This window comes from Mesocricetus auratus, unplaced genomic scaffold (genome assembly GCF_017639785.1).
Source record: "Mesocricetus auratus isolate SY011 unplaced genomic scaffold, BCM_Maur_2.0 Super-Scaffold_100013, whole genome shotgun sequence".
In the NCBI taxonomy this organism is placed as follows: domain Eukaryota; kingdom Metazoa; phylum Chordata; class Mammalia; order Rodentia; family Cricetidae; genus Mesocricetus; species Mesocricetus auratus.
This window is the reverse complement of record NW_024429196.1, coordinates 21460083-21485460: the sequence shown is the minus strand read 5'-3', so window position 1 is coordinate 21485460 and position 25378 is coordinate 21460083. Positions and strand designations below refer to the sequence as shown.

Below are 25378 nucleotides of genomic sequence, written 5' to 3'. Positions count from 1 at the left end.
CTTGTGTATGCTAAAGAGCAAAGCCAGAGCCCTGCACAGGCTGATCAAGCGCTCTACCACTGAGCTACGTCTCCAGTCCTTGTATTACATTGTTACTGAACAGAGACTAATTTCCTGTTAAATTCTAAAAATGTAATAATGGTATAGTTTGGAGACTAGAAATACACTCCATGCTGAATTACATTTCCAAACACTATATACCCCCATCCATTTGTATGGCAAGAGTGTATCTCAAACACACGCCCCCACATCCACACCCATACCCACACATTCCCACATTAACAGGGGAGCTTAGGTTTCCTCATCTTGAACTGGGCAGATCTCTGTAACTGCCTTGACCACAGGATATGATAGAAGTAATTGCGGGATTCTTTTTGTTTTGTTTTTCAAGACAAGAGTTTCTCTGTGTAACAGCTCTGACTATCCTGAAACTCACAATGTAGTTTAGGCTAGCCTTGAACTCACAGATACCTGTCTGCCTCTGCCTCTCTAGTGCTGGAATTAAAGGTGTGCACCACCATGCCCAGCAACCGCAGGATGCTTAAAGCTTGCTTTCCAGACAGTATGCCTGCCTCCTGACTCTAACTTGGGATTTTATTTTGTTTGTTTATTTTGACAGGGTCTCACTATGTCACCTTGGCTAACCTGGAACTTACTATGTAGACCAGGCTAGCCTCAAATGCACAAAAATTTCCCTGTGCCTCTGCCACCTGAGTGTTTGGATTAAAAGCATGCTTCACCATATTTGTCCCAGGATGTATAGATTTTAACCCTGGATTCTCTACTAACAAAACTAGCTATCCCAAGGAAAGAAACCTCTCAGAGACAGACAAGCTCAAAAAGCTGGCTACTCTAGGCCTGTTGCTGTTACATGCATCCTTCCAAGTTTCAGACACTTGAGTCTTCAGATAATTTCAGTCCCACCTGATGCCAGGCAGGCAGAAACCAGCAATCCCCACTGTATACTCTCATAATTCCTGATCCAGAGAAACTGAGGGATTGGTGTCATCTTGAGGTACTCAGTTACAAAGTAATTTGTTATACAGCAATAGCTGGCTGATACATAGGCTCTGAAATCAGACAGACCTGGTTAAAAACCTGGTCCTGCCACTCACTGGGCAACTAATTTAACTTGCCGGGCTTCTTAGTTTCCTCATCTGTAAGTTAGTTATAATAATGGTGCCTATTTAAAAGGGGACCAAGAGGTTTTAATGATACCAGCTCCATGTGGACTACTACACTCTCAACCTCCATCATGCCTGGTCCATCACAGCAACCAGTGCTCTCAACCACTGAGCCACCTTGCCAGCCAAGGATTCTAGAAAAACCACTCACACACACACACATAAACACACACTCTTTTTTTTTTTTTTTTTTTTTGGTTTTTTGAGACAGGGTTTCTCTGTGGCTTTGGAGGCTGTCCTGGAACTAGTTCTTGTAGACCAGGCTGGCCTCGAACTACAGAGATCCACCTGCCTCTGCTTCCCAAGTGCTGGGATTAAAGGCATGCGCCACCAACGCCCGGCTCTAAACACACACTCTTACAAAAATGAAAACAAATGAGTTATTGCTTTGGTCAGCAACAAAGATGGGTCACATAAATACAATGTTAAGAGAAAGATGGAGCTGGAGAGATGGCTCAGCAGTGACAGCTGCTCTTCCAAAAGACCCAGGTTCAGTTCCTAGCACTCACATAGCAGCTGCAAACGTCTGTAACCCCAGTTCCAGGAGATCTGGCACCTCCTTCTGGTTTCTGTGGGTACTATACATATGTGGCATGCATATATATACACAGGCAAAACAAGCATATAAATAAGACAAAAATAATTAACCTTTGAAAAATGTTTAAGATTTCTTAGTCTATTCAGTATATGATCCTATTTAATTATTTTTGTTTACTTGTGACAAGTTCCTACTACATAGCCCAGGTTGGCCTTGAACTCACAATCCTCTTGCTTCCTCAATGTTGGGATCACACCACCACATCAAGCCTTCTAGTTATATAAAATTCAAGAATAACCAAAGTTAGTTCATCATGACAAAAGGTCAAACTAGGAATTGCTTCTGGGAAGAGGAACAACAGCGATTAGAAAGGGGTCTAGAAAGCCGGGTGTTGGTGGCACACGCCTTTAATCCCAGCACTCGGGAGGCAGAGGTAGGCGGATCTCTGTGAGTTCAAGGCCAGCCTGGTCTACAAAGTGAGTTCCAGGACAGCCTCCAAAGCCACAGAGAAACCCTGTCTTGAAAAAAACCAAAAAAAAAAAAAAAAGGTCTAGAATATTGGTAGTGTTCCGATTTCTTATCGGTATGGAAGCTACATAGCATTTATATAGGCTCATCAGTATATCCCCTTAGGGTGTATGTACTTTTCTATCTAGGTGCTATCTCTCAGTTAAGATGTTTACTTATAAACAAGCAAGCAGCAAAAAATCAATTACCTGCATTCCAGCCTTCTTTTCAAGGAAGGAGCCCTTAATCCTTTCATGTGATCTACAAGGAAAAGAATCAGAAATCAAACATGTTTGGTTTAATTTTTTTAAAGAGGGTTCCCCGGCCCTATCTTTGTGAGCTTTCTCTTGAGAGAAATTACAGAAGGTTCCCTGTTATGAGCAAATTGACGCCATGGGTCTTTGCTTCCTCTGTAGATGAACGTTTCAGAGTACTGAACGGAACAGGAACCACTAAAAGTTGTCCAACCCGAGCTGAGGAAAACAATTCAAGTCCCACAGGGTTGAGAAGACTGAGGCAGTCGCACTTGAACCTAGGTGAACTGATTTGACTACACCTAGGACACACGAACTCTGCCCCATAACCTAAAATAAGTCAGCAATAAAAAGGAAAAAGAAAAAAATGGCCAAATTTACAGATTGGTTGTGTGTGGGGGAGGCAGACAGGCAGATCTTAGGCTTTCGGGGTGTAGAAGTTCTGAAACGTGCATGTGAGAGGGACATTTCGCTCGTGCTTAATGCATCGGATTGTAGAAGTTCTGAAACGTGTTTTCTGTAAGCGTGACAAACAAGACTCGGGGACGTGTGGGCAAGAGCTAACTAAAACTTACAAAACCGATGCTCCCCACGGATAGCAACCAGCATTTCTAACAGCTCACTCAGCCTTACCACAGGGTCCAGGGGCAGATCGCAACCGGAGGTGGGGTTACAGAGGTGGTACAGACGTGAAACTCAACAAAGCCAAAGCGAGGTTACGAGCCGACTGGGACAAGGGGTGCTTTCCAGTACCTCGCTGGGCCCACAGCCTGCTCTCCCCTTCACCAGGCCCCGACCCTTCTGTCGCCCCTTCTCCAGCCCAGCGCCACTGCAGTAGGTGACGAGAGGCGCTCACTCACCCTTGTGGCAGTGCGAAAGGAAATAGGCGCGGGCTTTCAGGTTCTCCCTGTCGAAGCGGTCAATAGAGATGGTTGGGTACTCCGCCATCTGTCCCTGGAAAGAGCTCATAGCGCCCAGGAAAATAGATCCTAAGCCCACCGCGGAAGCCGGGGAGCACACTGATCCTGGGTGCCACTTCCGGAACCTGCGCACTGCCTCCCCATAGGCCGGCCGAGCTCAGGGCCACGTCCAATCAGAGGAGCCTTGCGGGAGGGGGCGGATCCAAGGAGCCTTCAGTACTGTTCCCGCTTCCCGTGGCCCTCTGTTTTAATAACTGCAACAGCAGCTCAGGGAGGCTCAGTCATGCACAGTGAGTGTGTACCGCTGGCTGGTCACGGAGAGTCGCGTGCCTGCCAGAAAGCAAGAAAGGAAACCAAAAGTGTTAGACTCACCAGTGCAGAGATGCCGGTGTCTCTGGAGTAACCGAGCCAGGGAGCTTTTTCTAACCACGGTACCTTGCATTTCCTCCTGTTTACCAAAATTCGAGTTCTTTTTACTTTTTTCTCTTCTTCTAGTTTGTATTTTATAGGACAACCAAGGGGCTTGGGTGAGAAAATTATCTCTGACTCTTGGTTAATAGTCTGTTGGTACGTGTTCCCTCTTCCATTTGTCCAGACTCTATGTCCTGAAGGCTACAATTCAGAGACTGATTCTGGAAAGGAGTAGGGGGTGGTAAAGATCCCGTTGATCTGTTAGCCTCCGGTAATCACTGGAGCTGTATTTTTAGGAAGCTAGAAAGTATATACAGAAACGGAGGGAGAGAATGATGGGGGAGAGGGGAAGTCTGGGAAAGTTCATAGTAACAGTATTTAAGATCCACCAAATGGCTGCAAATGCAAGAGGTGATTTATTGAGTACACAGGCGCCTGCGGATGCTACTGCAACTCGGGTGCAGAGCATACCGGGCTTTCAGGGAGTACAATATTTATAGAGTTTCAATGGTTACATAAGTAACAGGCATTTCATTGGCTCATCTTGGGGGCAGGGGTAGTTCCCACAGACTAAGTTTCCTGGTATTACTTTATGAAAGACCCTGGCACACTTCAGCAATTATTATCCAGGTCCCATGACTGCTCTGGTGACCACAGATCCTGTTTGACATCCTGCCAGCTGGGCGAGGCACCTGGTCTGGGTTTCTTTCATTAGGCAACGGCCTGGCCTTGTTTTTCTTTTCCTAGGGGGTCCTGGGTAGGGGGTCTTTCATTCCCCCCTTGTTCTTGTGCATAGGTAGAATATTTTACCTATCGTCCAGCCCTCTCTGCTTAAGGTTTACTTATGGTTCCATCTGTTTGAGGGCATGGTATTGTTGAGTTAGGACTAAGGCTTGAATTATTGTTTGTGAATTCAGGGCCCAAAGGTTAGGAGGCCCATAAGAGTAGAGACTAGTGCAGCGAACCAGGGGGATTTGTTAAACCAACCCTCACACCAGTATCCAGAGTTTTGGTTACTACCCCAGTCTTGTCTGCATAAAAACAACATTCCTCTTTGAGAGTGGCACATATGTCTTCCTCTCTTATTATACTGCCATGTGTTTAGGGCAGCAAGAGAAGACCCCTGACCTATACCACGTGTATAGGCGGGCAAGAACAGAGACAGACGGATAAGATGGGCCAGTGACTAGCTAGGCTTGGCCAAAGTCCTCAGCCATAGGACCAACTTATAAAAAGAATTTTTTTTGTTTTTGTTTTTTTTCGAGACAGGGTTTCTCTGTGGCTTTGGAGGCTGTCCTGGAACTAGCTCTTGTAGACCAAGCTAGCCTCGAACTCACAGAGATCCGCCTGCCTCTGCCTCCCGAGTGCTGGGATTAAAGGCGTGCGCCACCAACGCCCGGCTAACCCTGTCTCGAAAAACAAACAAATAAGAAAAGAAAAAAATTATAGCTTGTGTTTAACTGGCTCACAAAATCCCTGCCTTGTTAACTACTCATCTCTCTTTTCCTTTTTGCCCTCGATTTATTAACAAATCATCGTGGCTTTCCACTCAGAAATATCACTTTTCACCGAAACAGGTGATACTATTAGTGAAAATTCTGCTGGGAAAATAAAGCTATAGATGTTCCTTAGCTTTCGTTTAGTGATTGCCTGATACCATTCAGGATGGATTCCTTGAGTCCACACACACTGACATTTATCTTCTATCAAACACAGAACCTCGGCGATCTCTACTCTCTCATACGTCTCTGAAACTCCGCCTCATCGCAGCAGTGAACAGCTCCCAGCCAGGAGATTCCACACCGAACAGGAACCTCTTTGCCCAGCCCTAGCCCTCACAAGTGTGCACACAGACGCAGGAGAAGGGGGCGGGGCCGGAGGGAGTTGGGCGGGATCTACATGAGCGGGCGGAGCGGCGTCACTGCGTTGCTAGGAGACGAGCGGGTGGCCGCGGCAGCAACAGTTGGCCTCTGGCTGACTCAGCCCACGGATCCTGAGTAGAGAACACGAGCACCGCTGTGCCCTCCTGCGAGTCCGGCTGAGCGAGGGTAACCGCAGATAGCGGGAACCGGGCCTGAGCGGATGTGCAGCGAGGACCCGGGCCCTGACCACCGTGCCCCTGGCTCCGCCCCTCCCCGGGAGCACAGGCACCACCCCTTCCGCCGGGCCTCCCTGGTACCTGGGTTTTCTGTCTTTAAGGGAGGGTCTTCATTTGGCCCTTCCTACATTTTAGGATGGGTTCCCAGCTAAATTCTTCCCTTCCGCAAAGTCGGCTATTGTATTGCTTCTGACATTTAATGTCTGGGTTCAGAGGACTGTCCTTAGCTTCTTCTGGGCACATTATACCTTACAGACGTCGTGATTTATGACAAGAAAAAAAAAAGGTTTCTAGCAGACAGAGAACGCTAGCTATGGGAACCCTCTTAAGGGTGGCTTTATGCTTCACAATCGCCAATTTGCACACCTGGACTGTGGACGGAACGTAATGGAGTGCTTGGGGTTGGAGGGACCGCAGGTTAAATTAGTTGCCCAGTGTCATAGGACCAGTGAGTGGCAGGACCAGGTTTTTTGTTTTTTTTTTTTTTTTTGGTTTTTACGAGACAGGGTTTCTCTGTATTGTTTTGGAGGCTATCGGTCCAGCCCGGCCTCGAACTCACAGAGATCCGCCTGCCTCTGCCTCCCGAGTGCTGGGATTAAAGGCGTGCGCCACCACCGCCCGGCAGAGGACCAGGTTTTTAACCAGGTCTATCTGATTTCAGAGTCTTTAAAATGAACACCCAGTGTGAGGACTGGGTTCAGATAACAGTCCCAGTTGTGTTCAGTGTCTTGGCTAAGGTTTACATGTAGTTTAAAGAGATCCTCAGTTATATCCTGCCACTGCTAAGAGCAGAAATAATGAAACAAGGCGAGGAGAGTTGGGGGCTGTAAGATTAGGCATGTTGGCTTGTTTATTAGAGTTAACGGACAAAAACTTCAGCCAGAGCCTGCAGAACTCAACTATCCATCCCTGATGCACCAATTAAAGAGATCCTCAAAAAGTAGAGAGAGATGTAATTAAGGTGGCACATGGGCAAGATTAATAAGGAAAAAGGTCCTGGGGCCCAGGTTTGTGTTTGAGGCACCCACATAAGCTTTAGGGTTAAGTAGAGGAAGAAACTAAACAGGGCGTTTGAGGCGCGCATAACAGGCTCATTTAAGTTGTGAGTTCCCTGCTGTAGAACATGAGGAGGCTGACCACATCACAGATGTCGGCTATTACCTTAGAATCTTAACTTGTTAGGGACTTAAGATCTGTGGAATTTTTTTTTCTGGACACACATAGCCCTTAATTAAACTCAGTTTCTAAAACATAGACACTCAAGCACTGTTACTTTATAGTGACACACGTATGTATTATAGAAAGTGTGTTTTATTATGTAATAATTTTTCATTTACTATTTTAAAATACCATGCATAGATATTTTTATGTAATCAAAACTGGAAAACTGTTTTACATAGCCTTACAAAAACAGAAAGAAATATATAATTGCTATTGTTGTAGTGTCTTTATTTAAAAAGTAAAAAATGAATGAAAAAATTATCCTTTTCGCCGGGCATTGGTGGCGCACGCCTTTAATCCCAGCACTCGGGAGGCAGAGGCAGGCGGATCTCTGTGAGTTCGAGACCAGCCTGGTCTACAGAGCGAATTCCAGGACAGCCTCCACAGCCACAGAGAAACCCTGTCTCGAAAAACCAAAAAAAAAAAAATTATCCTTTTCACAAAAAGATTGAGAATTCTTTTTTCTCACAAGTTAAATATTGAAGCTTCGATATTTTCATACCCTTTACATCTGATGATACTAAGTTAGTCTTGATTTGCAGTTATGAATTTTAAAACAACTTTGTGCCATTTCAAAGATTTACCTATTATAAAAGGCAGTAGCATAAAATGATTTTTTTAAAAAAATCCAACATGCTTCACCCAAAACATTTGGGGGACTAGCCATTTTAAAGAATTATCAGGCCTGAACATCTCCATTAATCAAGGGAGAGGACAGTTAAGTAATATCCCCAATTTACTGGCACACATTGATACCAGTATCCTATAGAACTAGGCATGATAAAAATGCTTGAAATCCCAGCTCTTGGAAGATGAAGCCAGGAGATTGGAAGTTCCAGGGAGTTCGAGCCTACCTTGGACAATACAAGACCCTGTGTCAAACATAAGAATCTTCTGGTTACAAACAAATTCGTACACAAATCTCTTGGCTGGAATTTTACAAATAACATCTCTAGCATATTGATAATACCTACAAGTAAGTTTCTCACACTTCACTGTAGGCAATATTTTTTTCATTCTTCCTATTTTTGTGCCATCAGTTAGACAATCAGCTTAAATTCCCTGAGCCAATCAATCCAAAAGTAGTGATAAGCATCATTATCAAAGAGAAGTCCCAGCAACAGTGCCACAGTTGGGTTTGCTCATGTTTCCCTGCTTTGTTGCCAGGTGAGCCTGTTCCTGAAGTCACTGAAGCTCTTTGCACATTAGCTCATATAAAAGGAGGTTTGTAGTCCTGCCCAGCAGTTCCCAAATAACCACTCTAGGGCTTAATATTAATTATAATTGTCTTGCTAATGGCTCAGGCATATTACTGACTAGCTTTCACAATTAAACTAATCCATTTATATTAGTTTGTATTTTACCATGAAGCTTGTTACCTCACATCTTGCTTTGCTGGTGGCTTCCTGGCATCTCCCTGACTCCCCATTATTTCTCTCCTTATCTTTGTTTGGATTTCCTGCCTGGCTCTATCCGGCCTGGCCATTGGCCAAATCAGCTTTATTTATCAACCAATAAACACAACACATATTTTCAGCATAAAGAAGGACATCCCACATCATCTCCTCTTTTCTGCCTATTGAAAAAGGAAGATTTTATAGTAAACTTACATATAACAAAATAGTTGTCGAGCAAGAATTACAGCTACAATATTTAGTTATTTGTATTTGGCAAATTAAATATTCTATCATCCTATCTTTGTGAGTATAAATTTTTATATCTAATTTATATTTTATCATAACTAAGGAAAACTATAAGTATCTAATCTCCAACTCCATCAAAGACCCTAGAATGATATAATATTACCTAAATAAACAGTAAGTGCATTGGAAACAACTTCCAAAACTCTAGAGATGACAGAGATATCTGACTGTTTGGATAGTCACCCAAGGTTCTTCTGAAACATTGGGGCATCCATCTTTAGCCTATAGGCCTAGATTGTCTGGCAAACTTCTTATTGAAACTCATTTGAAACTGCCCCACCTATACTGACAGTTTGTCAGTCATTTTTCTCTGGGTTCTGTAAAATGTCTGGTAGACTCCTTTACAAAGCAGGAATCCTGTAGGACTGTCCCATTTTGTTTTGGCAAGTTCAGCAATCACTTTCCTATGGGTCCTTCATGTCAGTTTTTTTCTTTTTTTTTTTAACTTTTTACACATGTCATTCTCATTTCCCTCCTCCCCCACCCAATTCTCCCAACACCCCACCCCCTCACCATCTCTCCTCCACTCCCCAGGGAGGACAAGAGCTTCCATGAGATATTTTCAGAGTCTGTCACATCATTCCAGGCAGGGCCTACGTCCTTCCCCATGTGTCCAGGCTGAGAGAGCATCCCTCCACATGGTATGGGTTCCCAGAGTCCATCTGTATACCAGGAATCAATACTTCTCTACTCTCCAAGGTCCCACAGATTATCGAGGCCTCCTCTCTGACACCCAGGTTCAGTGGGGGGGGGATATATGGATCAGTCCCATGCTTGGCCCCTCAGTCATCAGTCTGGAGTCCATGTGTTCCACCTTGTTTAAGTCAGCTGCCTCTGTGGATTTTGCCAGCCTGATCTTGATTCCTTTGCTCATAACTCCTCTTTACAACTGGGTTCCAGGAGTTCAATTTGGTTCTCAGTTGTGGGTGTTTGCCTCTGCCTCCGTCAGCCACTGGATGAGGGTTCTAGGATAGCATATAAGGTAGTCATCATTCTCATTATCATGGGAGGGCATTTAAGGTCATTCTTGTAGATCTGTAAAGATCTCACTAGTGCCAGATCTCTCCTCCAACTTACAATGGCTCCCTCTTTTATGGTATCTCCCATACTTCGCTCCTCTATTCTTACCCTGGCTCAACCTTCCTCCTGCTCTCCCATGTCCTCCTCTCCCCTCCTCTTTTCCTCCTCTGTTTCTCCCATCTCCTTCTTCCCTCCCCACCTACCAATTCAATTAGGAAATCTAGTCCCATAACCCTTCTCCAGGTTACCATGAATATCTCTCCTAGGATCCTTCCCTGCATCCCAGACTATATGGCAGTGGGATTGTAGGATGGCAATGCCCTGCTCCATGTCTAAAATCCATATATGAGAGAGTACATACCATTTTTGTCTTTTTGTGACTGGGTTGCCTCACTCAGGATGGTTTCTTCTAGTGCCATCCATTTGCCTGCAAATTTCAAGATTCCTTTTTTTTTTCTGCTGAGTAGTACTCCATTGTGTAAATGTACCACATTTTCTCTATCCACTTTTTAGTTGAGGGGCATCCAGGTTGCTTCCAGGTTCTGGCTATTACAAATAATGCTGATATTAACATAGTTGAGTAGATGTCCTTATTGTATGAGTGTACATCTTTTGGGTATATGCCTAAGAGTGGAATTGCTGGATCTTGTGGTAGACTGATTTCCATTTTCCTGAGGAATCTCCATGCCAATCTCCAAAGTGGCTGCACAAGTTGGCATTCCCACCAGTGGTGAAGGAGTGTTCCCCTTTCTCCACATCCTCTCCAGTATAAACTATCATTAGTGTTTTTGATTTTAGCCATTCTGACAGGAGTGAGATGGTATCTCAGAGTTGTTTTTATTTGCATTTCCCTGATGGCTAAGGATGTTGAGCACTTTCTCAAGTGTCTCTTGGCCATTTTAGTCTCCTCTATTGAGAATTCTCTATTTAGTTCTGTACCCCACTTTTTAACTGGATCCTTTGGTGTTCTGGAGACTTGCTTCTTGAGTTCTTTGTAAATTTTGGAGATTAGCCCTCTGTCAGATGTGGGGTTAGTGAATATCTCTTCCCATTTTGTGGGCTGTCATTTTGTCTTGTTGACTGTGTCCTTTGTCTTGCAGAAGCTTCTTAGTTTCAAGAGGTCCCATTTATTAATTGTTGATCTCAGTGTCTGTGCTACTGGTGTTATGTTGAGGAAGCAGTCTCCTGTACCAATTTGTTGAAGAGAATACCCACGTTCTCTTCTAAGAGATTCAGTGTGGCTGGATTGATGCTGAAGTCTTTGATCCATTTGAACTTAAGTTTTGTGCATGACGATAGATATGGATCTATCTGTTGTCTTTTACATGCCACCATCCAGTTACTCCAGCACCATTTCTTGAAGATGCTTTCTTTTCTCCATTGTATAGTTTTAACTTCTTTGTCAAAGATCAGGTGTCCAAAGGTGTGCAGGTTGGTATCAGGGTTTTCAATTCAATTCCATTGGTCTACCTGTGTACTTTTGTGCCAATACCAAGCTGTTTTCAGGACTATAGCTTTATAATAGAGCTTGAAGTCTGGGATAGTGATGCCTCCTGTAGTTGCTTTATTGTACAGGGTTGTTTTGTATATCCTGTGCCTTTTGTTTTTCCATATAAATTTGAGGATTGTCTTTTAGAGGTCAGTGAAAAATTGTGCTGGTATTTTGATAGGGATTGCATTGAATCTGTAGATTGCTTTTGGTAAGATTGCCATTTTTACTATGTTGATCCTACCTATCCAAGAACATGGGAGATCTTTCCATTTTCTGGTATTTTCTTTAATTTCTTTCTTTAAAGACTCAAAGTTATTTTTATACAGGGCTTTCACCTGTTTGATATTTTATGGTGTTTGTGGCTATTGTAAAGGGTGACATTTCTCTGATTTCTTTCTCATCACCTTTATTGTCTATATGTAGTATGGTTACTGATTTTTTTGAATTAGTTTTGTATCCTGCCACTTTACTGAAGGTGTTTATCAGCTGTAGGAGTTCCCAGGTAGAATTCTTTGGGTTACTTATGTAGACTCTCATATCATCTGCACATAATGAAAGTTTGACCTCTTCCTTTCCAATTTGTATCCCCTTGATCTCCTTTTGTTGTCTTATTGTTCTAGCAAGAACTTCAAGTACAATATTGAGTGGAATCCTTGTCTTGTTCCTGATTTTAGAGGAATCACCTTGAGTTTCTCTCTATTTCGTCTGATGCTGGCTGTTGGTTTGCTGTATAGGTTGAATTATGTTTAGGTATGTCCCTGTTATCCCTATTCTCTCCAAAACCTTTATCATGAAGGGGTGTTGGAGTTTGTCAAAGGCTTTTTCAGCATCTAGTGAGATGATCATGTTGTTTTCTTTTTCAGATTGTTTATATGGTGCATTACACTAGTGGATTTTCATATGTTGAACCATCCCTGCATCCCTGGAATGAAGCCTACTTGATCATGGTGGATGATTTTTCTGATGTGTTCTTGGCATATATGTTCAGCATTGAGACTTCTTCCTGATTGATTTTCCCTATGATGAATATGAAATTACCTTCTTAATCTCCTTTGATTGATTTTAGTTTGAAGTTTATTTTGTTAGATATTATGATAGCTATACCTTCTTGCTTCTTACCTCCATTTGATTGGAAAGTCTTAACCTTGAGGTAGCATCTGTCTTTGAAATTGAGGTGTGTTTCTTGTATGCAGCGGAAGGATGGATTCTGTCTTATCCATTCTGTTAGCCTGTGTCTTTTTATAGGTGAGTTAAGACCATTGATATTCAAGGATATTAATGACCATAGATTGTTGATTCTTGTTTGCTTTGGATCCAGTTTTGGTGGTGATTTTGTGCGTGTGTTTTCCCCTATTTCTGATTTCTGGTAAAGTAAGATTATCTATTGCCCATGTTATTTTGAGCACAATTAACTTCCTTGGGTAAGTTTTCCTTCTAGAACTTTCTGTAGTGCTGGATTTGTGTATACGTATTGCATAAATCTGGTTTTGTCATGGAATATCTTGTTTTCTCCATCTATAGTGATTGAGAGTTTTTCTGGAAATAGTAGTCTGAGCTGGAATCTGTGGTCTCTTAGTGTTTGTAGAACATCTATCCAGAACCTTCTAGCTTTCATAGTTTCCATGAAGAAGTTGGGTGTAATTCTGATAGGTTTACCTTTATATGTTACTTGTTTTTTTTTCTTTGCTGCTTATAATATTCATTCTTTATTCTGTATGTTTGGTGTTTTGATTATTATGTGGTGAGGGGACTTTTTTTTGGTCCAATCTTTTTGGTGTTTGGTAAGCTTCTTGTACTTTCATAGGTATCTCCTTCTTCAGGTTGGGAAAGTTTTCTTCTATGATTTTGTCAAATATGATTTCTGCACCATAGAGCTGGGCTTATTTGCCTTCTTCTATACCTATTATTCTTAGATTTTGTCTCTTCTCAGTGTCCCATATTTCCTGGATATTTTGTGTTAAGGATTTGTTGGATTTAAGACTTCCTTTTGTAGATGAATCTATTTCCTCTAGTTTATCTTTAGCTAGATGTACTACTCCATTTGTAAAGAGGTTTCATACATACATGCTTGATTCATCATGTTTGGGATGATGTTCACCCAGTGGCAAGGAGGAATATTTCTAATTGATATGATGATGATTTTGCCTTTTTCATCATTGTATTTTAATATATTTCTTGGCATTTAAGAAATTAACCTAATGAGAATTTGTTATAGTGATTGAAAATACATAAATTCCTTTAAGGACCTTCTTTATAAAGTATGGCAATGAGTTTTTGGCAAAATATACAAATTTAGGAGAATAGGTTCAAGGAATTGTGGTGAAAATTCTACATACTTTTATGTCAGTTAAATAATATTTTTGTAACAAAATAAGTATTTGAGGAAAACTGTCCATGGTGTTGGGCTTGTAGCTCAATGGTAGAATGCTTGCCTTGCACTCATAAAATCCCGAGTTCAGTCTCAGTAACCAGGGGAAAAACTCAGCAATAGAAATTTGTTAAGTAAATAATTACTGTAACTAGACTTAGAAAGATGAATTTCCTAGACTAAGAGTAACCACCTATCCCATATAAAACTAATGATTTAACAACAGCCAAACAACTAGCATGGAATTTGTCCAGTCACCCTCCCATGTTGGTCTACAGAGGACGGTATGACACTGTGATCCAAGAAAATAGATTATGATGTCTGCAGAAATTAAATGTCTCTGGAACAAGGAAGGGGGAGGGAGAGAGGAGTGCTTTTCCTTTTTTGATTTATAAGCAGCCAGGCTGGCCTCACCCCAGATCCTCCTGCCTTAGCCTCCCAAGTCCATCACTATGTCTTGCTAAGGGTAATTTCCCTTACATTCCTTCCGGAGAAGGAGAGGAGGAGCAGAAGGATATAAATCAATGGAATAATGGTGGAATATTTTGACAATATATTGATCAGATACAAATGACAGTACGGTTTCATAAATTACAATAGCATCCAGAGACCCAGCATGGCTACTTTTAGAACATTACTTAATAACTCCAAGCACAGTTTTATTTGATGATGAGATGAACTATTTTCTGTGTGTCTTCCAGGGTTTAAGAGCATTGCAAGTGCATAATTTTGTTTCCCCAAAAATAACAGACTTGGAAATGAATGTCAAAATGTGAAATATTTACTGAGGTTCTCTATTCTTCCTTTGATGGTTTTTGTTCATTCTAAAGGTTTTGAAAATTGTAATCATCATGCTACCTATTAAATTGTTTTAACCTCTTTCAGAAATAATTGCTAGGAAGGCCTACATAGCTATGGCGAGTTCTGACGTGAAACCAAAATCAATAAGTCGTGCCAAGAAATGGTCAGAAGAGATTGAAAACCTGTACAGATTTCAACAAGCAGGATATCGAGATGAAATTGAGTATAAGCAGGTGAAACAAGTTGCTATGGTAAGATTTACTGCCCTGCAGTCTTGATAAAAACCAGGTCGGCAGATGGCTAATTGTGTTTTAATGACAGAGTAACAAAACAAAACTGAAGAGAATTCTCTGAAACTCTCATCTGAAGACAGGGAGACTAAAGCCTACAAAGGTTGTCTATAACTTGGGGGACAATGTGGTCCTTTGGCTGTACGTTTTCACACTTTCTGAACTACTGTGCTATCACATACACGAGTCTTCAAACAGTCCTTTTCCTTACTCTGGTAAGTATTACTACATGTTCAGTTGTGATAAAATATCATTTCCCCTCTGCTTATTTTGATGGTGAATTAGAAAAGGGTTGTATATATTGGTTCCTTCTTTTCTTTCTTGCTTGTTTGGGTTTTCTATTGATGTTTTTTCTTTGTTTTGTTTCTTTGGATAAGATTTCACTGTGTAACCAGGCTGGCCTGAATTCACTATGTAGATAAGAGCCTCAATTTCGCATCAGTCCTCCTACATCTGTTTCCCAGATACCAGGATTACAGATGCAAGGATCATAGCCATTGTAACTACACTCTACAATTGACATCTAATTTTACATGAATGGATATCAAGCTAGATAAGTCACACCATCGGATACCTCCCAATATGATCATCTACCTGACATTCTACTATGAGTTTTCCCCTCCTGCCTGACTGTATAGTTGGTACTTATAGAGTGGCCTTGAATGCTCTGAAGATCTAGTGGGTGCACTGTTTATACACTAACATGGTGTCTCTGGAACCTGGTGAAGGGATGAAACCTATCCCATTGTCTTGAGAACATGCCTTTTCCTGCTAGTGGCATCTCTGACTTAAATGCTAGAAACATAGCTGCTTCCCTACAAGATAACTGCAGCTGGAACTGACTTGCTGATCAGATGGTCTGGGGTCTGTTTCTATTGATGCATAAATAAACCAGACAAGAGAAAATTCAAGATCCATGCATTGTGGGGCATGCCTGAAATCCCAGCACTGTAAAGCCTGAGGTAGGATTATAGGTCTGAGGCACCTCGGCTTGGACTACATAGGAAGAGTTTGTCTCAAACAAAAGCAGGTGAAAGAAGTGGAAAGGAAAAAGGTAAAGGGGCAAGTAATAGACACAGTTCCCCCAAAAGTGCACTCATCTTTTCTTCCAGTTGCAGGTTGTGGTTTATAAGAGGAACATGACAGGGAAGGACTGCCCATATTGGTCATGTTAAATAAAAGGGTTTGGTTTTCCAGAATCTGATTTGAACTTTTGATAATGATCAAGTACATCTCACCAAATTCAGAAGGAACATTTATATCAATAAAAAGAATGCATTGGGTCCCAGAATGCACTGTGATGAGTTATGAGATAAATAAAAGTCCTAAAAGAACACACACACACAACACACACACACTCACTCACCTATTACTCACTCACCCACTGGAGTTGGCCATCTGACTTTGTTAAAGACACCCTGGATTCCATTCCCGGCACCATATACGCTGAGCATGGTGGCAATTACATGCCTGTAACCCCCAGGTGGAGGCAAGAAGATCAAGGCCATCCTTGGGCTGTGTAGCACAGACAGAAAATTACATGAAACAGTCTGAAACAAACCCACAATAAACCCACAACACATTAACCTGATCAAGAAAGCACAACATTGAATTTGGAGAGAAAGAAGAAAGAACATACAAATTAGATCAAGGCAAATAATAAATTAGAGTAAGACAGGAAATGATGGAGAGAAGAAAAGGATTGTTGAGGTCTGCGTGCTTTTAGTTTCTACTAAAAATTGGACTTGATGGTGACCATGAAGCTTTGGTGGAAGTGTGTAGATATCTCTTCAAGACTAGTGCCTTCCTTTAGGTCAGTGGTTCCCAGCTTTCCTAATGCTGGGACCCTTTAATACAGTTCCTCATGTTGTGGTGAACCTTCCACCCCCAACCATAAAATTACTCTTGTTGCTACTTCATAGCTGTAATTTTGCTATTACTACTGTTATGAATTGCAATGAAAACATATAATATGCATAATATCTGATATGCCACCCCTGTGAAAGGGTTCTTCGACCCCATAGGTCGTGACTCACAGGTTGAGAACCACTGTTTTAGTTCTTGCCTAATGCCAACCAGTGATCAATATGATTTGCAGGGTCCTTCCTGCAGGTAGAGTGAGGAAAGGGTAGGTCCAGCAGGTCTCTTCCCTGGGGCTGAGTGGGATGATGAGTGTCGATGACTCAGACCCTCCCCCATTGCTTACCGGGGAGAAAAAACACACACTGAGTCTGGAGTCTGTCAAAGTAGGATCTCGATTTATTCCAACAGGCAGGAACTCATATAATACAGAGGTAGGGGATGGGAATCTTAGGATAGGGTAAGGTGACTTGAGGAGTTAAGGGCCAGTAGTATTCCACCAAGCAGGCAGGTAGCTAGGCAGGGGGCTGAGTCACCCCCACGTGGAGGTTACAGGTTAGAGACAGGTCGCCAAACTCTAGCCAGGCTCAGGAGCTTACACTGGGCCTCGCATCCAAGCCTTTCTTAGGCCCAACAATGATTGTTTCAGCTGACTCTCACACTCAGGGGGTCTGGATCAATCCCATGCTGGCCTCCCAGCTGTCGGTCTGGGGTCCAAGAGCTCCCCCCTTGTTCAGATCAGCTGTGTCTGCTGGATTCGCCAGCCCATTCTTTGCCAATGTGCTCATCGCTCCTCTCTCTCTGTCACTGGGTTCCACGGGTTTAGTTCAGTGTTTAATTGTGGGAGTTTGCTTCTGCTTCCATCAGTCACTGGATGAAGGTTCTAGGATGGCACATAAGGTAATCGTCAAGTTCATTATCAGGAGTGGGCATTTAAGGTAGTCTCTCCACTATTGCTTACCTTGCCAGTTGGTGTCATCCTTTTAGATCGCTAGAGGTCGCACTGGTGCCAGATCTCTCTTCAAACCTATGACTCCCTCTATTATGGTATTTCTCAACCTGTTCTCATCCTATTCTACCCCCCACTCAACCTTCCTGTTCCCCCATGACCTCATGACCTACTCTCTCCTCCTCTTCTCCCCCTTTCTTCTTCCCAGCTCCGACCCCCCACACACACACCTCCTGCCGTGTTCCCAATCTGTTCAGGAGATTTTACCTCATTCCTCTTCTCTGGGGTACCATGCATATCTCTCTTAGGTTCTTTCCTGTTTCCCAGACTCTCTGTCAGTGGAATTGCAGACTGGAACTATCCTGATCCATATCAAAAATCCACATATGAGTGAGTACATACCATGTTTGTCTTTTTGTGACTGGGTTACCTCACTCAAGATGGTTTCTTCTAGTGCCATCCATTTGCCTGCGAATTTCAAGATTCCATTGTTTTTTTTTTCTGCTGAGTAGTACTCCATTGTGTAAATGTACCACATTTTCTCTATCCACTCTTCAGTTGAGGGGCATCTAGGTTGCTTCCAGGTTCTGTCTATTACAAATAATATTGCTATGAACATAGTGGAACAGATGTCCTTGTTGTATGAATTTGCATCTTTTGGATATATGCCTAAGAATGGAATTGCTGAGTCTTGTGGTAGATTGATTCCCATTTTCCTGAGGAATCTCCATACTGATTTCCAAAGTGGTTGTATGAGTTGGCACTCCCACCAGCAGTGGAGAAGTGTTCCCCTCTCTCCACATCCTCTCCAGCATAAATTGGAACTTCGGGGTTTTTTATTTTAACCATTCTGTCAGAAGTAAGATGATATCTCAGAGTTGTTTTGATTTGCATTTCCCTGATAGCTAAGGATGTTGAACACTTTCTTAAGTGTCTTTCAGCCATTTTAGACTCCCCTATTGAGAATTTTCTGTTTAATTCTGTACCCCACTTTTTAATTGGATAATTTGGTGTTTTGGAGACTTGCTTCTTGAGTTCTTTGTAAATTTTGGAGATCAGCTCTCTGTCAGATGTGGGGTTAGTGAATATCTCTTCCCATTCTGTGGGCTGCCTTTTTGTCTTGTTGACTGTGTCTTTACCTTATAGAAGCTTCTTAGTTTCAGGAGATCCCTTTGTTAATTGTCGATCTCAGTGTTTGTGCTACTGGTGTTATGTTGAGAAAGCGGTCTCCTGTACCAACTCGTTGAAGAGTATCTCCCACTTTCTCTTCTAAGAGTTTCAGTGTGGTTGGATTTATGTTGAGGTCTTTGATCCATTTGGACTTAAGTTTTGTGCAAGGTGATAGACATAGATCTATCTGCAGTCTTCTGCATGCCAATATCGAGTTATGTCAGCACCATTTGTTGAAGATGCTTTCTTTTTTCCATTGTATAGCTTTAGCTTCTTTGTCAAAAATCAAGTGTTCATAGGTGTGTGGGTTAATATCGGGGTTTTCAATTCGATTCCATTGGTCTACCTGTCTATTTTTGTGCCAATACCAAGCTGTTTTCAGGACTATAGCTCTGTAATAGAGCTTGAAATCAGGTATGGTAATGCCTCCTGAAGTTCCTTTATTGTATAGGATTTTTTGGCTATCCTGTGTCTTTTGTTTTTCCATATAAAGTTGATTATTGTTCTTTCAAGGTCTGTGAAGAATTGTGCTGGAATTTTGATAGGGATTGCATTGAATCTGTAGATTGCCATTTTTATTATGTTGATCCTACCAATCCAAGAACATGGGAGATCTTTCCATTTTCTGTTATCCTCTTTGATTTCTTTCTTTAGAGACTCAAAGTTCTTGATATACAGATCTTTCACTTCTTTGGTTAAGGTTATCCCCAGATATTTGATGCTGTTTATGGCTATTGTAAAGGGTGATGTTTCTCTGATTTCTTTCTCAGCCACTTTATCATCTGTATATAATAGGGCTACTGATTTTTTTTAGTTAACCTTGTATCCTGCCACTTTGCTGAAGGTGTTTATCAGCTCTAGGAGTTCCCTAGAAGAGTTTTTCGGGTCACTTATGTAAACTATCATATCATCTGCAAATAGTGAAAGCTTGACTTCTTCTTTTCTTATTTGTATCCCCCTTGATCTCCTTTTGTTTTCTTATTGCTCTAGCTAGAACTTCAAGTACAATATTGAAGAGATATGGAGAGAGTGGACAGCCTTGTCTTGTTATTGATTTTAGAGGAATTGCATTGAGTTTCTCTCCATTTAGTTTGATGTCTTGTTCTTGATTTTAGAGGAATTGCATTGTTTCTCTCCATTTAGTTTGATGTTAGCTGTTGGTTTACTGTATATTGCTTTTATTATGTTCAGGTATGTTCCTATTATCCCTGATCTCTCTAGGACCTTTATTATGAAGGGATGCTGGATTTTTTGTTTGTTTTTTGTTTTTGTTTGTTTTTCAAGACAGGGTTTCTCTGTATTGTTTTGGAGGCTGTCCTAGAACTCGCTCTGTAGACCAGGCTGGCCTCGAACTCACAGAGATCTGCCTGCCTCTGCCTCCCGAGTGCTGGGATTAAAGGCGTGCGCCACCAACGCCCGGCCAAAGGGATGCTGGATTTTGTCAAAGGTTTTTTTAGCATCTAGTGAGATGATCATGCTGTTTTTCTTTTGCAGTTTATTTATATGGTGAATTACATTGATAGATTTTCTAATGTTGAACCATCCCTGCATTCCTGGCATCAAGCCTACTTGATCATGGTGGTTGATTTTTCTGATTTGTTTCCTGAATCCGATTTGCTAGTATTTTATTGAGTATTTTTGCATCGATGTTCATGAGGAAAATTGGTCTATAGTTCTCTTTCTTAGTTGTGTCTTTGTGTGTCTTGGGTACCAAGGTAATTGTAGCTTCGTAAAAAGAGTTTGGCAGTGAGCCTCCTGCTTCTATTGTGTGGAACACTTTGAGGAGTATTGGAACTAGCTCTTTTTTGAATTTCTAGTAGAATTCTGCACTGAAGCCATCTGGGCCTGGGCTTCTTTTGGTTGGGAGACTTTTGATGACTGCTTCTATTTTCATTAAGGGTTATAGGTCTGTTTAGATTGTTTATCTATTCTTGATTTAGTTTTGGCAAGTGATATCTATCCAGGAAATTGTCCATTTCCTTTAAATAGTATCTTCAATCTTAGCCATAGTGTAGACACTAAAACCTTGAAACTGGACTGTAAAAAGGATCACTCAATTCAGTAAGTGTTCTCCAGCACAAGATATGTGTTGTGTGTGCACAAAATGCTCTCCCTAAGAGCACAAGGGTTTTAAAGCTTTGTCTCAGACTTTAATTTATGTATTTATTATGTATGCAGTATTCTGCCTGCACGTATACCTGCAGGTCAGAAGAGGGCACCAGATCTCATTATAGTTACTTGTGAGCCACCACATGGTTACTGGGGAGCAGCCAGTGCTCTTAACCTCTGAGCCTTCTCTCTCCAGCCCCCAGACTTTAATTTTTGATGCAAGTTGTTTGATGGTGAAATATGATATAAAATAAAACTAGCATTACAGCATTCTCCTCATTCTTCCCATACAGGTAGACCGTTGGCCAGAGACAGGATACGTTAAGAAACTTCAGCGGAGGGACAATACTTTCTATTACTACAACAAACAAAGAGAATGTGAGGACAAGGAAGTCCACAAAGTGAAAATTTACGCCTACTGACCTTTTCATTTCTTTGGCTTGGCAATCCTATTTTAAGAATTCATTGTTTACACTTTCCATCATGTAAATGTCATTTTACAAAACAATTCAAAATGCTGTCTTTAATTCAATGTCTTACAACATAAACACCATGAAACCTGGTATTGGTCAGTCATCCTGTCTAGTTCCAAACAGTTGTGCAGTTGCCGAGAACCTTAGAATTAGGCCCTGCCCCTCAACCTCCCCAGCACCTTAGTAGCTTCCTTGGGAAACCAACCCCTTGGAAGCCACTCCAGGGTTAGACTGTTTCCATAGAGCAGATCAGACCTCCACTCAGAGCCCCTCCCCTAGACTCTCTCTGCCTACTACAGTGCTCACACTTTCTGGCCTTGGAGTTTGCTGGACATACTGGAAATACGAAGAATGATGCTCACCCTGGAGGAACCCTCGACAAACCTAGAAAAGTATCTAATGTGCACAAGGCTGTATGCAGAATTAATCCCCAGCACACAAGAAGAGAGAGAACACATTCCTATATAAACACAAGTATTTACATTTTAAATGAATATTTAATGATTTAGTTACCAGTGTTGGGGATAAAACACAAGACCTCAGAAAGACCAGTCATTCAGTACACTACCAAGCTACATACCCAGCCCTGGCTTATTTACTCAGCTAGTTAACAGTGAATCAGGGTCTTGCTGTCTATCCAAGCTGTCTTTGAACTCATAACCCTCTTCCTTCAACACCTCCCCGCCTCTAAGTGCTGGAATTATGCCACCATTTCTAACCCATAGACTCTCAGAAAGAAATTGGGTCTTGAAGTTTGTGCTGGTTGATGGCACCCAATGGATACCCTGCTGTCACCTGTTTAGGGTCGAATATGTCCTTTCTCCAAACACATCTAAACCCTACTTCCCCAGTACCTTTGAATGTGATAGGAATTTGAGTAAGATCTTTAGAGGGGAAATCAAATTAAAACATGGTCATATTAGTGGGCCCTAACCTTGTGTCCTGTCTCATTAATATCTGAAGACACAGAGATCTAGGGAAGAAGTCACTGGAAATATGGAGATCCAAATTGGAGTGATGAAATTTTTTGTGAAATTACATTAGTCATTGAGAGCAACCAGAAATGACAAGGAAGAAGCAGAATTTATTGCTTAAAGCATTCTGCCTTTAGAGCTCAGAGAACAATGTTTTCTGTTGTTTAAGCTATGGGATTTATGGTACTTTGTCCCAGTGCCCCTGAGAAATTAACACATCATCCATGTCATCCAAAAGGAGGAAGAATTATTCTGGTTCATAGTTTCCAAGATTTTGGTTTGCAGTTAAATGACTTCATTGCTCCTGGGCATGAACTTCAGATGTGAACTGTATGATGGAACCCAGCTCACCTTGTGACATACAGGATGGAGAGAGGTGCTAAGGACAAGATAGCTCCTTCTACTCTACTTTTTAATCACCTCCCCATAATGCCATCATATTAAAAATTCATCATGGGATTAATCCATTGATTAGGACAGAACCTTCAGAATCCAGTTACTTCCTAGAGGTCCACCAACAGACAACCAAACCCCTTACATATGGATCTTCGAGGGGCATTTCACATCTAAGCCATAATATGTATCTCATGATGGCAGTGAATGTGAGACAATGGTTTGGTTACTTTCTTACCCCACATCTTACAATGCACAGGAATGATAAAACTTCTCTTACCCAGTGGTTGCAAGTTGTTTTTTTCATGTCACAGCAGATGATTTAGTTATGTAGACCATTTGGTAGGTATTTGAATACTTGGTCCTCAGTTGGTAGTACTGCTGGGGGAGACTAGAAAGCCTTTAGGCAGTGAAGCCTTGCTGGAGGAGGGAACCAATGAGCCATGCTTTGAGAACCTATAGCCTGGATCCACTACCAGTTTTCTTTCTCTCTGCTTTGTGCTTTGTGTGACACTAAGGTCCTCCAACCAACTTGCATCCAAATTACAGAATCGATCTCCTATTCCTTATTTCTATTTGTCTTCCATTTGCCTGACTATCTATTATTTAAATATTTAAAGACTTCAGAAACCTCATGGTGCTGTTTCAAGTTACCAAAGGAAGAACTAGGAAGTCTCTATGGGTGTTTGGACATTTTACTTAGTCCTTGGCTATGGATGCTGGAAAGACAAGGATCCACACTGCATCTACCATGCACAACACTTCAGAAACATAATGAAAAGGAGCCCTAGTACTTGTAACACAAATTAGTAAGAGTCCAAGACTGATATTGGGGGTTGAACTTCAAGTTGAATAACAGAAAAGCAAAGCAGCTGAGCTATTAGTTAGCTCTTACTCTACCAATGTGGCTGGAGAATGAACGCCTCCAATCTTCAGTGTGCCTGAAGAAGGAATGCCTGATACTGAGACCTTGCTCCTGTCTTACATACCTCCCTAGTGTTGGGATTAAAAGTGTGTACTGAGGTCATCTTTATGTGAGCTGTTTCTCTTTAGTACTGATTCACTCTTGTGTGCATCTGGGTGGTCTCTGACAGAGATCCTCCTGAGTCCTAGGATTAAAAGTGTATGCCTGGCTTCTGTGGCTTGTGGCTGACTTTGCTTTCTGAATCTCAATACTCAGGCAAGCTTTTATTTTTTTAAATATGTATATATACTTAATTTTAGAAGCATTCTTATTTACATATCAACCCCCCATTCCCTCACCATCCCATCCTCTCATGCTCCCCACTGACCCCCAACCCACCTCCCACCCACTCCCCAGTGATAGTGAGGCCCTCCACCGAGGACCATCAAAATCTGTCACATCATTTGGGGGAGGACCCATGCTCCCAAAGTCCATTTGTGCTCTAGGGATAAACACTAGCTCCACTGTTAGAAGTCCCATAGACTTCCCTGGCGCCTCAGCTGGTACCCACATTCAGAGGACTTGGCTAGGTCCAGTGCTGGTTCCACAGCTTTATGACTAGGGTCTCCATGCTTTCACTAAGTCAGGTCAACTATTTCTGTGGGTATCTCCAGTTCCATCTTGGTTCATTTGCTTATCTCTCCTCCCTCTCCACAACTGGATTCCGGGAGTATGGCTCAGTGCTCAACTGTGGGTGCCTTTCTCTGCTTTGTCAGCTACTGGGTCTAGGATCTAGGAATGGTAACCAAGGTAGTCATCAATCTCATTATAGGGGAAGGGCATCAAAGGCAGCCTCTCCACCATTGCCTAGATTCTTAGTTGGGGTCATCCCTGTGGATCCCCTAACATTTCCCCTGTGCCAGACCTCTCTCCAAACCTATACTGGCTCCCTCTATCAAGGCATCGCCTTTCTTGCCCTCCTCTATTCCTTCCCTGCCTCAGTCCTCCTGTTCTCTTCCCCCTCCCCTTCTTCCCCTCTTCCCTTCTCAACCCCACCCATCCCAATTTACTTAGGGGTTCTTGTGCCCCTCCCCTTCTTCAGGAGATCATGTGTTCTTCTCTTGGGGTCTTCATTGTTTCCTAGTTTCTCTGGTGGGGTGGATTGTAGGCTGGTAGTCCTTTGCTCTGTGTCTAATATCCATATATGATATGCTTGTCTTTCTGTGGTTGGGTTACTTCACCCAAGATGTTTTCTTCCAGTTCCATCAATTTGCCTGCAAATTTCAAGATTTTATTTTTTCCCCTGCTGAGTAATACTCCATTGTGTAAATGTACCACATTTTCTCCATCCATTCTTCAGTTTGAGGGACATCTAGGTTGGTTCTAGGTTCTGGCTACTACAAACAACGCTGCTAGGAACATAGTTGAACATATGTCCTTGTTGTATGAATGTGCATTCTTTGGGTATATGCCCAAGAGAGGAATCGCTGGATCTTGAAGTAGACTGATTCCCATTTTCCTGAGAAACCAATATACTGATTTCCAAAGTGGTCGTACAAGTTTGCACTCCCCCCAGCAATGGAAGAGTGTTCCTCTTTCTCCTCATCCTCCCCAGCATAGACTGTCATTGGTATTTTTGATTTTAGTCTTTCTGGTTTAAGATAGTATCTCAGTGTTGTTTTGAGTTGCATTTCTCTGATGGCTAAGGATGTTGAACACTTTAAGTGTCTTTCAGCCAT

At 42.1% G+C, this 25378-nt stretch overlaps 2 protein-coding genes across 3 annotated transcripts in view; one reads left to right on the top strand and one right to left on the bottom strand.

The window, feature by feature from the left end:
- The window catches only part of Dclre1c (DNA cross-link repair 1C), a 43891-nt gene extending 38229 nt beyond the window's left edge, over positions 1–5662 (bottom strand). The window contains 3 exon segments of the mRNA XM_021233662.2: positions 2439–2490; positions 3344–3733; positions 5472–5662. Of these exon segments, the coding sequence (XP_021089321.1) occupies positions 2439–2490; positions 3344–3452 (161 nt within the window). The 5' untranslated portion in view covers positions 3453–3733; positions 5472–5662.
- A 68-nt stretch (positions 5663–5730) lies between these two features.
- Meig1 (meiosis/spermiogenesis associated 1) lies at positions 5731–21403 on the top strand. Of its 2 annotated transcripts, none has more exons than XM_040755488.1 (3): positions 5731–5862; positions 14602–14768; positions 21189–21403. In XM_040755488.1, the coding sequence occupies exons 2-3, from the start codon at positions 14631–14633 to the stop codon at positions 21315–21317; spliced, it is 267 nt and encodes an 88-aa protein (XP_040611422.1). In that variant the 5' UTR covers positions 5731–5862; positions 14602–14630; the 3' UTR covers positions 21318–21403. The 2 variants fall into 2 exon arrangements, with proteins under 2 accessions (XP_040611422.1, XP_040611421.1); XM_040755487.1 differs by having other exon boundaries at positions 5741–5989.
- Positions 21404–25378: the final 3975 nt, after the last annotated feature.

Excerpts from the sequence above, each read along its gene's own strand:
- Meig1 (XM_040755488.1), top strand. The coding sequence starts at position 14,631 with ATGGCGAGTTCTGACGTGAAACCAAAATCAATAAGTCGTGCCAAGAAA. Across the intron at positions 14,769-21,188 it reads AGGTGAAACAAGTTGCTATG|GTAGACCGTTGGCCAGAGAC; the intron begins GTAAGATTTACT and ends CTTCCCATACAG.